Genomic DNA, 12,616 nt, shown 5'->3' with positions numbered 1-12,616 from the left:
TTTATATATGTATATATATACATACACACACACACACACACACACACACACACACACATGCTGTTTGTGTGTGTGTGTGTATATATATATATATATATACTGTATTTACACACATACTGTTTGTGTGTATATATATATATATATATATATATATATATTTTTTTTTTTTTACCTGGGCATTCAGTTGCAGCGCTGGGATGCACTTGTGCTTTATTAATTCTATAAAGGTGGGTACATACTGGAAGATATATCTGCCGATCAATTGATCGGCAGATATATCTATGGACGGATCGGGCAGTGTGCTGTGCATACACACTGCCCGATCCGTCAGGGACTGACGTCATGAACTGGGCGGGGGTGTACACACGCCCGCCCAGTTCAGCTGTCAATCACCGCCGGCCGCCGCAGCATGTGTACGGGCGGTCGGCCGACCGCCGTACACACACAGCGACGCGCCAATATATCGGTAGATATATTGGCCGTCGGCTGTGCTGCAGGGCCATCGCGATACGTCTGTGAACGGCGGAGTTCACAGACGTATCGGCCGTACACACTGGCCGATGGACCCGCGGCCGATATATCGGCCAGTGTGTACCCACCTTTAGATAGGGTATATTAGGCTGTTTGCTGGGTTCAGGAGCCCCTGCCTCCCCCCCCCCCTCTCTCCCCCCTCCCCCACTCTCTCTTTTTCTTGTTCTCTCTCCTCTCAGTTATTGTGTTAAGCTTCCATGTTTTATTCTGTCTGTTTCCCCAGCGATACTTTCCCATCATGTCTCTGTAAACCTTCCTACAAATGTCTCACTACTCCCTCCTACAGAGACCTTAGGTACCTACTGCCTCTCCTTGTCCGCCTCTCCTTGTTACCCACTGCCACCTCCCCCTGGCATCACACACTTTTTCCTCGTCACCCTTTCCCCGGAGTTACCCACACTGCCTCTCACTGTCACCCTCTCTCTGTTACCCACTGCCTCTCCGTCTCCCACTATGTCTCCTTCACCCACTGCCTCACCCTCTGCCTCTCCCCTGCGTCACTATAAACCCATCACCCTCTCTTTTCTGTCACTCTCTGCTCTCCAAAGTGTCACCCTCTTCTCATCTTACGAATATGACATTCCCTTTGAGACCTTGTTGTGAGGCCATGCGCATCTTCATGGGACCGCACGCCGAAGGTGTGGAAGTGGTGCCCCCCTGTCATTTTTCCCTGGATCCGCCCCTGCGCTGATACCACCTTAGGGAGAAATTGGGGACGAGTCCTCAATTCTGCCCTGTCCATATGGAAGATCAGATAAGGGCTTTTACATGACAAAGCCGCCAATTCTGACACACGCCTAGCCAAAGCTAAGGCCAATAGCATGACCACTTTCCACGTGAGATATTTTAGCTCCACGGTCTTAAGTGGCTCAAACCAGTGTGATTTTAGGAAATCCAACACAACGTTAAGATCCCAAGGTGCCACTGGAGGCACAAAAGGGGGCTGAATATGCAGCACTCCCTTAACAAACGTCTGAACTTCAGGCAGTGAAGCCAGTTCTTTTTGAAAGAAAATAGATAGGGCCGAAATCTGGACCTTTATGGACCCCAATTTTTTATGGACCCCAATTTTAGGCCCATAGTCACTCCTGACTGTAGGAAGTGCAAAAATCGCTCTAGCTGGAATTCCTCTGTTGGGGCCTTCCTGGCCTCACACCAAGCAACATATTTCCGCCATATGCGGTGATAATGTTTTGCTGTCACATCCTTCCTAGCTTTTATCAGCGTAGGAATCACTTCATCTGGAATGCCCTTTTCCGTTAGGATCCGGCGTTCAACCGCCATGCCGTCAAACGCAGCCGCGGTAAGTCTTGGAACAGACAGGGCCCCTGCTGTAACAGGTCCTGTCTGAGTGGCAGAGGCCATGGGTCCTCTGAGATCATTTCTTGTAGTTCTGGATACCAAGTTCTTCTTGGCCAATCCGGAACAATGAGTATAGTTCTTACTCCTCTCTTTCTTACAATCCTCAGTACCTTGGGTATAAGAGGAAGAGGAGGGAACACATAAACCGACTGGTACACCCACGGTGTCACTAGTGCGTCCACAGCTATCGCCTGAGGGTCCCTTGAACTGGCGCAATATTTTTTTTAGCTTTTTGTTGAGGCGGGACGCCATCATGTCCACCTGTGGCCGTTCCCAACGGTTTACAATCTGCGTGAAGACTTCTGGATGAAGTCCCCACTCTCCCGGGTGGAGGTCGTGCCTGCTGAGGATATCTGCTTCCCAGTTGTCCACTCCCGGAATGAACACTGCTGACAGTGCTAGCACGTGATTCTCCGCCCATCGAAGAATCCTTGTGGCTTCTGCCATCGCCATCCTGCTTCTTGTGCCGCCCTGGCGGTTTATATGGGCGACCGCCGTGATGTTGTCTGACACAGCACTGGTTGGTTTTGAAGCAGGGGCTCTGCTTGACTCAGGGCGTTGTAAATGGCCCTTAGTTCCAGTATATTTATGTGTAGTGAAGTCTCCTGACTTGACCACTGTCCTTGGAAGTTCCTTCCCTGAGTGACTGTCCCCCATCCTCGGAGGCTTGCATCCGTGGTCACCAGGACCCAGTCCTGTATGCCGAATCTGCGGCCCTCGAGAAGATGAGCACTCTGCAGCCACCACAGCAGAGACACCCTGGCCCTTGGAGATAGGGTGATCAACCAATGCATCTGAAGATGCGATCCGGACCATTTGCGATCCCACTGAAAGATCCTTGCATGGAACCTGTCGAAGGGAATTGCTTCGTAAGAAGCCACCATCTTTCCCAGGACTCGCGTGCAGTGATGCACCGACACCTGTTTTGGTTTCAGGAGGTCCCTGACCAGAGATGACAATTCCTGGGCCTTCTCCACCGGGAGAAACACCTTCTTCTGTTCTGTGTCCAGAATCATGCCCAGGAAAAGCAGACTCGTCGCAGGAATCAGCTGCAACTTTGGGATATTCAGAATCCAGCCGTGCTATTGCAACACTCCCCGAGAGAGTGCTACGCTGACTAACAACTGCTCTCTGGACCTCGCCTTTATAAGGATATCGTCCAAGTACGGGATAATTATAACTCCCTTCTTTCGAAGGAGTATCATCATTTCGGCCATTACCTTGGTAAATACTCTCGGTGCCGTGGACAGACCAAACGGCAACATCTGGAATTGGTAATGACAATCCTGTACCACAAACCTGAGGTACTCCTGGTGAGGTGGGTAAATGGGGACATGCAAGTAAGCATCCTTGATGTCCAGTGACACCATAAAATCCCCCTCTTCCAGGCGTGCAATAACCGCCCTGAGCGATTCCATTTTGAACTTGAACTTCCTTATATAAGTGTTCAAGGATTTTAAATTCAGAATGGGTCTCACCAAACCGTCTGGTTTCGGTACCACAAACATTGTGGAATCGTAACCCCGTCCCTGTTGAAGGAGGGGAACCTTGATTATCACCTGCTGAAGGTACAGTTTGTGAATTGCCGCCAGTACTGCCTCCCTTACCCTGGGAGCAGCTGGCAAGGCTGATTTGAGGTAACGGCGAGGGGGAGTCGCCTCTAACTCCAGCTTGTATCCCTGAGATACAATTTGTACAGCCCAGAGATCCACCTGTGAGCGAACCCACTGGTTGCTGAAGTTTCGGAGACACGCCCCCACCGCACCTGGCTCCGCCTGTGGAGCCCCAGCGTCATGCGGTGGACTTAGTGGAAGCGGGGGAGGATTTTTGTTCCTGGGAACTGGCTGCCTGGTGCAGCTTCTTTCCTCTACCCCTGCCTCTGGGCAGAAAGGATACGCCTCTGACCCGCTTGCCTTTCTGAGGCCGAAAGGACTGTACATAATGATACGGTGCTTTCTTAGGCTGTGAGGGAACCTGAGGTAAAAAAGTTGACTTCCCAGCTGTTGCTGTGGATACGAGGTCCGAGAGACCGTCCCCAAACAATTCCTCGCCCTTATAAGGCAAAACCTCCATGTGTTTTTTAGAATCAGCATCACCTGTCCACTGCCGAGTCCATAATACTCTCCTGGCAGAAATGGACATTGCATTAATTCTAGATGCCAGCAGGCAAATGTCCCTCTGTGCATCCCGCATATATAAGACAACGTCTTTTATATGTTCTATGGTTAGCAAAATAGTATCCCTGTTGAGGGAATCAATGTTGTCTGACAGGGTATCAGACCATGCTGCTGCTGCACTACACATCCATGCTGAAGCAATAGCTGGTCTCAGTATAGTACCCGAGTGTGTATACACAGACTTCAGGATGGCTTCCTGCTTTCTATCCGCAGGCTCCTTTAGGGCGGCCGTATCCTGAGACGGCAGTGCCACCTTTTTTGATAAGCGTGTAAGCGCCTTGTCCACCCTAGGGGATGTTTCCCAACGTTACCTGTCCGTAGGCAGGAAAGGGTACGCCATCAGTAACCTCTTAGAAATCACCAGTTTCTTATCGGGGGAACTCACTTCTTCACACAATTCATTTAATTCATCAGATGGGGGAAAAGTCACTGGCTGCTTTTTCTCCCCAAACATAATACCCTTCTTGGTAGTAACCGGGTTAACATCAGAAATGTGCAATACATTTTTCATTGCAGTAATCATGTATCGGATGGCCTTTGTAGACTGTACATTTGTCTCATCCTCATCTACACTGGAGTCAGACTCCGTGTCGACATCTGTGTCTACCATCTGAGCTAGCGGGCGTTTATGAGCCCCTGATGGCCTCTGAGACGCCTGGGCAGGCGCGGGCTGAGATCCCGGCTGTCCCAAGGCTGCTGCGTCATCGAACCTTTTATGTAAGGAGTTGACACTGTCTGTTAAGACCTTCCACATATCCATCCAATCCGGTGTCGGCCCCGTCGGGGGCGACACCACACTTATCTGCCCCTGCTCCGCCTCCACGTAACCCTCCTCATCAAACATGTCGACACAGCCGTACCGACACACCGCACACACACAGGTAATGCTCTGACTGAGGACAGGACCCCACAAAGTCCTTTGGGGAGACAGAGAGAGAGTATGCCAGCACACATACAGCGCTATATAACACAGGGATTTACACTATAATGAGTGATTTTTCCCAATAGCTGCTTATTATCCACTTTGCGCCTAAATTTATGTGCCCCCCCTCTCTTTTTTACCCTTCTTGTACAGGATACTGCAGGGGAGAGCCTGGGGAGCGTCCTTCCAGTGGAGCTGTGAAGAGAAAATGGCGCTGGTGTGCTGAGGAAGAAGGCCCCGCCCCCTCAGCGGCGGGCTTCTCCCGCATTTTGTATAACTTAATGGCGGGGTTTTTTACACATATACAGTTTTCCAGACTGTATTATGTGTATTTAGTGCCAAAAGGTTATCTAATTGCTGCCCAGGGTGCCCCCCCCCCAGCGCCCTGCACCCAAGAGTGACCGGAGTGTGTGGTGTGCTGTGGGAGCAATGGCGCACAGCTGCGGTGCTGTGCGCTACCTTAAATGAAGACAGGAGTCTTCAGCCGCCTTTTTCATCGTTCTCTTCTGTCTTCTGGCTCTGCAAGGGGGACGGCGGCCCGGCACCGGGAACGGACGATCGAGGTCAGGCCCTGTGTTCGAACCCTCTGGAGCTAATGGTGTCCAGTAGCCTAAGAAGCACAAGCTAGCTGCAAGTAGGTTTGCTTCTCTCCCCTCAGTCCCACATAGCAGTGAGTCTGTTGCCAGCAGATCTCACTGAAAATAAAAAACCTAACAAATACTTTCTTTTCTAGCAAGCTCAGGAGAGCCCACTAGGAGCACCCAGCTCTGGCCGGGCACAGATTCTAACTGAGGTCTGGAGGAGGGGCATAGAGGGAGGAGCCAGTGCACACCAGATAGTACCTAATCTTTCTTTTAGAGTGCCCAGTCTCCTGCGGAGCCCGTCTATTCCCCATGGTCCTTACGGAGTTCCCAGCATCCACTAGGACGTCAGAGAAAGTATGTGAGATTTAGGGGGGGCGAACATTTGAGTTATTCACATTATGTCACACAGTATGAGCCGAAATTCACATTATGCCAAACACTATGAGCCAAAATTCACATTATGGCATACAGTATGAGCCAAAATTCACATTATGCCACTCAGTATGAGCCAAAATTCACATTATGCCACACAGTCTGAGACGAAATGGACATTATGCCACACAGTTTAAGCTGAAATTCACATTTTGCCACAAGGCATCAGCCGAAATTCAGAATATGCCACACGGTATGAGCCGAAATTCACAATATGCCACACGGTATGAGCCAAAATTCACATTATGCCACAAGGCATGAGCCGAAATTCACATTATGCCACAAGGCATGAGCCGAAATTCACATTATGCCACAAGGCATGAGCTGAAATTCACAATATGCCACACGGTATGAGCCGAAATTCACATTATGCCACAAGGAATGTGCCAAAATTCAGAATATGACACAAGGTATGAGCTGATATTCACAATATGCCACACGGTATGAGCTGAAATTCACATTATGCCACAAGGCATGAGCCGAAATTCACATTATGCCACAAGGCATGAGCCGAAATTTACAATATGCCACATGGTATGAACCGAAATTCACATTACGCCACAAGGCATGAGCCGAAATTCAGAATATGCCACAAGTTATGAGCCAAAATTCACGATATGACACACGGTATGAGCCGAAATTCACAATATGCCACACGGTATGAGCCGAAATTCACATTATGCCAATGGTATGAGCCGAAATTCACATTATGTCACACGGTATAAGCAGAAATTAATATTCTGTTTTTCATATTCAGAGGATGACACTGGGGTGAGGCAAAGGGTGACAGCCATGAGGGTGACACTGGGATGATGCAGTCGGAGAAAAGCAGAGGGTGACATGTAGTGGGAGACAGAGGGTGGCACTGGGGACATGTAGTGGGGACGGGCAGAGAGGGTGACACTGGGGTGAGGCAATGGGAGATAGACAAAGGGGCACACTATGGACAAGTAATGGGTGACATGCATAGGGAGACACTAGTGATATGTACTGGGTGACATGGAGGAAGCTTGGGGGTGCAGCAGATGGGCATTTGGAGCTGTGAGGGGAGAGTGAGGCATTTGTGGGCAGCAAGTGGGACTGTATTGAGAACACTCCTAATGAAAAAGCTGAGAGAAGACCAGGTCCCCTGGCCACACCACATCCATCAGTGTGGAGACCTGACAGACACCGGGAAGAGCCAGCATGAAGCAGAGAGTTGGGTAAGTGGGACAAACCTTGGCTGTGGGTGGCTACTCTCTCCAGTACCATCAGCTGGCTCAGCTCCGCCGACACCTTGCCCTGCAGACACTCTGAGTCCTGGCCCCTCAGCAGCTCTTTCAGTGTGCACTCTGCTCCGTCCATCACCTCCGCGGGTCCCGCAGCCATGGCATCCTGTAAACAGAATCTGTCAAACAAGTCACGTCACACAAACGCAGAGGCTGCTGGGGGGAGTACAGACGGCACCTGCGGAGTAGAAACTTACCCGCTTCTCCATGATCCTTAGTGGACCGGCTTCACCGCGACTGTGGAGCTGGTATATGTAATAGGCTAACACTGAGGGGTACCTGACATTAGGGTATGCCTGTGCAATACCCCTCATGCGCACGCCTATGCATAGAACGCATACATATACATACACATAGAACATATACATTTAAACACACATATGGGTTTGGTATGCATGACAGCCGGATGGGATGCCGGCAGTCAAAATACAGACGCCAGCATCCAGAGGAATGAAATTCCTGACGGGTGATTTAACTAATCTATCCTCTGTCCCCTACCCCCTAAGCCTAACCCTCCCTTCCCGCAGCCTAACCTTAACCTCCCCTCTCAGTGCCTTACCCTAAACTCCCCCCGGCTGTGCCTTTTCTTAACCCCCCCTGTCCGCAGCCTAACCCTAACCTTCCACCTCCTGTAGCCTAACCCTATCCCCTCCAGTGTCGGCTAAATCTACCCCTCCCCCCCCCCCCCTCCCCCCTTCTCCGGCAGTAGTCAAAGTTCTGTGGCTACACTTACAATGGCCGGGATCCTAACACATAAACAGACATGGTACACTCACTGTACATATAAACACAAATACAAAACATACATATACACATATATAGAACACATACAGTATATATAAACACACACACACAGAACACATACATATGCACATATATAGACTAGAGTATACACACAAACCCACTGACACCTGGAGGTTGGAGCCTGGCGGTAGCTGCAGGAACCAGGAGCAGATCAGTGCTGAGGGTCGTGCAGGGCACTTTTCATCATTAAGCTCCGCCCACTAGCAGCTTATGCCGCGATTCGTGGGGAGGAGGCGGAGCCAATGTGACACCATTCAAAGAGAAACATGTCATAATGGCTCCGCCCCTCAACACCGACCCGCAAATCACGGCATATAGCCGCGAGGGGGCGGGGCTTCAATCGCCGGGACAGGGACCCACTTGAAAAAAACAACAACATTTGATCCATGGTGGGGGGAACTCGCAGGTCCTTCCATTGCCCAAAGTTTAGTTGAGCCAGCTCTGGCATGCCCCTGGCTACTGCAAATGCCCTAGGCATTTGCCTATAGATAGGGCCGGCTCTGACTGCCCGCTTACGTTCTCAGCTGCCACCTGTCAAGTGTCGGGGTTGCCGGACATTAGGGGGTGCCTGTGCGCACCAGGCACCCCCCATGCGCTCGCCTATGCCTAACACCCCCCCCCCCCCCCTCCCCGCTGCCTAACCCAACTGGTGGTGCATAAACCTACCCCCCCTCCCACAACCTAATCCTACCCCACTCCACCCCAGCATCCAAACACTAACCCTCGCCGGGGGTGCCTAAACCCAACCCCTCCTCCCTGCAGCCATAGCTTAATCCCAACCCTCACCCAACAGCCTAAACCAAACACCCTTCTGCTGCTTAGCTCTTTTAGGACCTGGCTGTCAGGATGCTGGCACTGGCATTGTGATCCTATCTAGGGATGCCGGCACTGGCATTCTGATCAGTGTCGGGATCCTGGCGTTTGTATTTCAAGAGCTGGGATCACGACCATTGGGATCCTGACCGGATCCCATATGAACATATTGTTTGCTAGTGCTGAAGTGCTGTCTCTCTTCCCCATGGGCTCACTGGGCATGCAGGAGATCTCACTACTATTGCAAGATCTCTCATGCAGCCCGGAGCTGGCAGCTGCCACAGCCAGGGACAGCGCTGTCCCTGATGTGGTGTATGGCCAACAATACCTGCAGCTGTCGAAAGCAGGGGCAGCACTTTCCCTGGCTGTGGCAGCTGCTGGCTCCGGCCTGCATGAGAGATCAGTATCCTCAATTTCATACATGAAGGAGAAGCGTTATCTGTGCACATAACAGCACTGATACCGTTTTTCCCCTAAAACGAACCTTCATGCATCTACCCCAGTATATCATGACTTTATAGGAGAACAACGAGTGATCTAAGTATCATACTTGTATTCCCTAAACTCTGAGTAGCTATGATTCTGTTAGTGTGACTTGATCCAACAAGTGTCAACAATTTATGTGTCTATTTGTTTTAGGCTTCACACATAGCTTTTCACTATGAAGATTACCTTGACGTAATTACTGGTCTCAGACATAAAACGAAATATGGAAGACCAATCTGGCATAAAGAATTTAAATATGTAGCAGACAGTCATCCAAGGTAAAATTTATAATGTTTGGCTGCCAGCAACCCCAGTTTAATGATTGTGCTTGATACCTATTTAATTATGTCATTATGTAACTGTTGCTCTTTTGTTCTGCCGTGTTGCTTAGTCACTAGAAAATATATATTTTTTTAGATTTGTCTCTTTGATGTTGCAATATTAAATTGCTTTAATTATATACACAGAATACAGGTTGAATACAATGGGCATTTTGCGTCTTTTCAACCTCACTAACTATGTAACTATGTAACTGTAACTATATAAAGGTAAATGTACAGTTCAGAAGTGCAAGTGTCAGCAGCAGTAGGCAGATAGTTAATGTACATAGAATAGATGTACTTGGTTTTGTTGGTTTATACATTTAGAAGTTATAATTTACTATAAAAAAAGAGAATGTGCCTGAGCACAAAGGAATAAAATGTAAAAGTAGGGCTCATGCTGGCAGCATGGATGGAATATTGCATCTATATTGAATGTTCAAAAATTTGCCCTAAAAAAGCTTGCATAGATAGCCATCAGGGCCGTAACTAGGTGTGTGCGGAGTATGCTCCACACATAACGCTACAAGGTAGGCGGCACTGTTGGCAGCACTTGTCAATTATGAATTATTTAATTACTTTCACTTGCAGCTTCCCCCTTTTTGAAGCCCAGCATCTCCTTACCGCCCCTGTCTTCTTCCCCCACCCCTTTTTGTTGATTATACCTATACAGCATTCATGGACTTGACTTGATGAATCTTTGTTGTTCAGTTGCACTGTGTCAGCATCCGGGGTTTTACCGGCATGCTAGGGCTGTGGGGTGGTCTTCACAGGTGGCCGGGCAGCGGCGGAGGTGGGCTGTTGCGCCGGGTCCGAGGGCAGCATTAGTGGCGGTGAGGGGGTCGGCTCGTGAGGTGGGACGCTGCTGCAGCGGGCCTCTCTTGGTCAACTGTTGCTAGGAGACCAGGGGCAGTGAGCTGTGTGGCTATGTAAAAGGTCTGCAGTACTGTGCGCCGCCATGTTGGAGACCAAGTTTGAGGCACAGTTCTTGCTTCCTGTTCCTTCCAGCCAATCCAGAGAAACTTCTTCCTATAAAAGGGGGCTGGTTTACGACAGGGATGCCAGTGCTTCAAGTTACAACCCTGTTGTAGGTGCTTTAGCCCTATGCTCCCAGGATTCTTACCATATTCTGGTTACTCCTGACCCTGCTTGGCTGGTTCTCAGTTGCTGCTGCAGCCCTGCCGTTCCTAACCTGCTGCTGCCTGTGGAAGCGCTCCTGGAAAACCCGGTCCAGTAAGACCCTTTGGGCTCGGTCGGCCCCGGGTCTCCTGCCTTGTCTTTCAAGCCACCAGCCACAGATCTTTGTCTCCAGCCACGTCTTTGAACCATCGTCCACAGTCAGCAGCTCATAATCTCCAGCCTCGTCTTTCAAACCATAGTCCACAGTTCTTTGTCTCCAGCCACGTCTTTAACCAGCATTCACAGTTCCGCAGTTCATTATTTACAACCTCGTCTTTCGAGCCACAACCCGCAGTTCTTTGTCTACAACTACATCATTTAAGTCATCGCTCACCAGCCACAGTTCTCTACCTCAGCCCTGTCCACAAGAACTACAATCCACTGACTCTTAGCCCCGCCTACGTTCTTCAATGCCACTTGTCCCATGAGAAGGAACTATATCCAACCCCCTCGTCTTGTTCATCCACAGAAAACTACCTCCTTGGGCAAGTCTCAGCTGCCGGATCCTCAAACCTTGCTAGACGTGATACACTGTCCCTTATTACATTTTGGGATGTGCCTGGGATTCATACCCTTTGCCTATGACATTGCATTTGGATACACTATTCATTGTGCTACAGTATCTCCCTTGCACCGAAAGCTAGAGAATTCCAACCTGGAGAGTTTAACTATTTGAAGCTTACCTTGTACTGTGTGAAGGGATGATCAGCGTTGCAGCTTGGCAGATCTATGTAGTGTGTGTGACTGCAAGGTATTGGATGTGTAGCTGCACCCTGCATGCATCTGCTCGATTATGGTGCTTGTTATTTTTTACAGGGTACAGGTAGCTTCATATAGTTATAAATCTCATAGTTTTTATGCGGGATCAAGTGTTTCGGTGTGTGCAGTGTTTGGGTAGGATACAGCAAGTTGTGGGTTTGAGTCCTGGATGTGGCAGTATATTAAAATGTGTTATGTAATGAGGGGTATTGTGGCTGAATGGTGGCAAGCTCTCGAGTTGAGTGCATGAATGTGGTATAAAGAGGATTTGTGTCCTGTGTTTTCTTGCAGTGTTCTATAAGTGTGTGTGTGTGTGTGTATACAAAGATAGGTACAGCACTCCTGAAAGCTATATAGCGCCGGTGCCCCCGTAAAGCATAGCAATAAACCAGGAGAAAGATGTGGCACTCACGGCAGAATACAATGTTCAGACACTCATCTGTAGTTTAGCAAAAATGCAGATGAGTGTCTGACCATTGTATTCTGCCGTGAGTGCCACGTCTTTCTCCTGGTTTATATATGTATATATATATATATATATATATACAGTGTATATATATATATATATATATATATATAAAAAATGTAAATGAATTAAATAAATTATTATAAAATCTATATATCTATTACTCACTTCACTTTCCCTTCTTCCTTACCCTGGTCAATCATTGCTTTGTGGTCATATCATGCAGCTCACAGAGAATCTTTGCAATCTGGTGGACAACGATGCAATAGATACCTGTCCTTCTGTATCAATACCTATTTCCCTATAGATTGTAAGCTTGCAAGCAGGGACTTCCTACATTTATGACTGTTTGTTATTACCCAATTTTGTTTTATCATTGTTTCCAATTGTAAAGTGCAATGGAATTTTGATGTGCTATATTAGAAACTGTTAATAAATACTAATAAATGTTTTATATATGTGTGTGTGTGTGTGTGTGTGTGTGTGTGTGTGTGTGTGTGTGTGTGTGTGTGT

At 48.7% G+C, this 12,616-nt stretch overlaps 1 protein-coding gene across 1 annotated transcript in view; it reads left to right on the top strand.

Annotated features, from left to right (window-relative positions):
- The window catches only part of NOX3 (NADPH oxidase 3), a 396,056-nt gene that overhangs the window by 343,646 nt on the left and 39,794 nt on the right, over positions 1-12,616 (top strand). Inside the window, exon 12 of the mRNA XM_063919364.1 lies at positions 9,533-9,657. Within this exon, the coding sequence (XP_063775434.1) occupies positions 9,533-9,657 (125 nt within the window). The remainder of the gene's footprint in view (positions 1-9,532; positions 9,658-12,616) is intronic.

The sequence above is a fragment of the Pseudophryne corroboree genome, chromosome 4, assembly GCF_028390025.1.
Source record: "Pseudophryne corroboree isolate aPseCor3 chromosome 4, aPseCor3.hap2, whole genome shotgun sequence".
Lineage (NCBI taxonomy): Eukaryota > Metazoa > Chordata > Amphibia > Anura > Myobatrachidae > Pseudophryne > Pseudophryne corroboree.
Note: the sequence above shows the minus strand (reverse complement) of the source record. Positions and strands in the feature narration are given on the sequence as shown.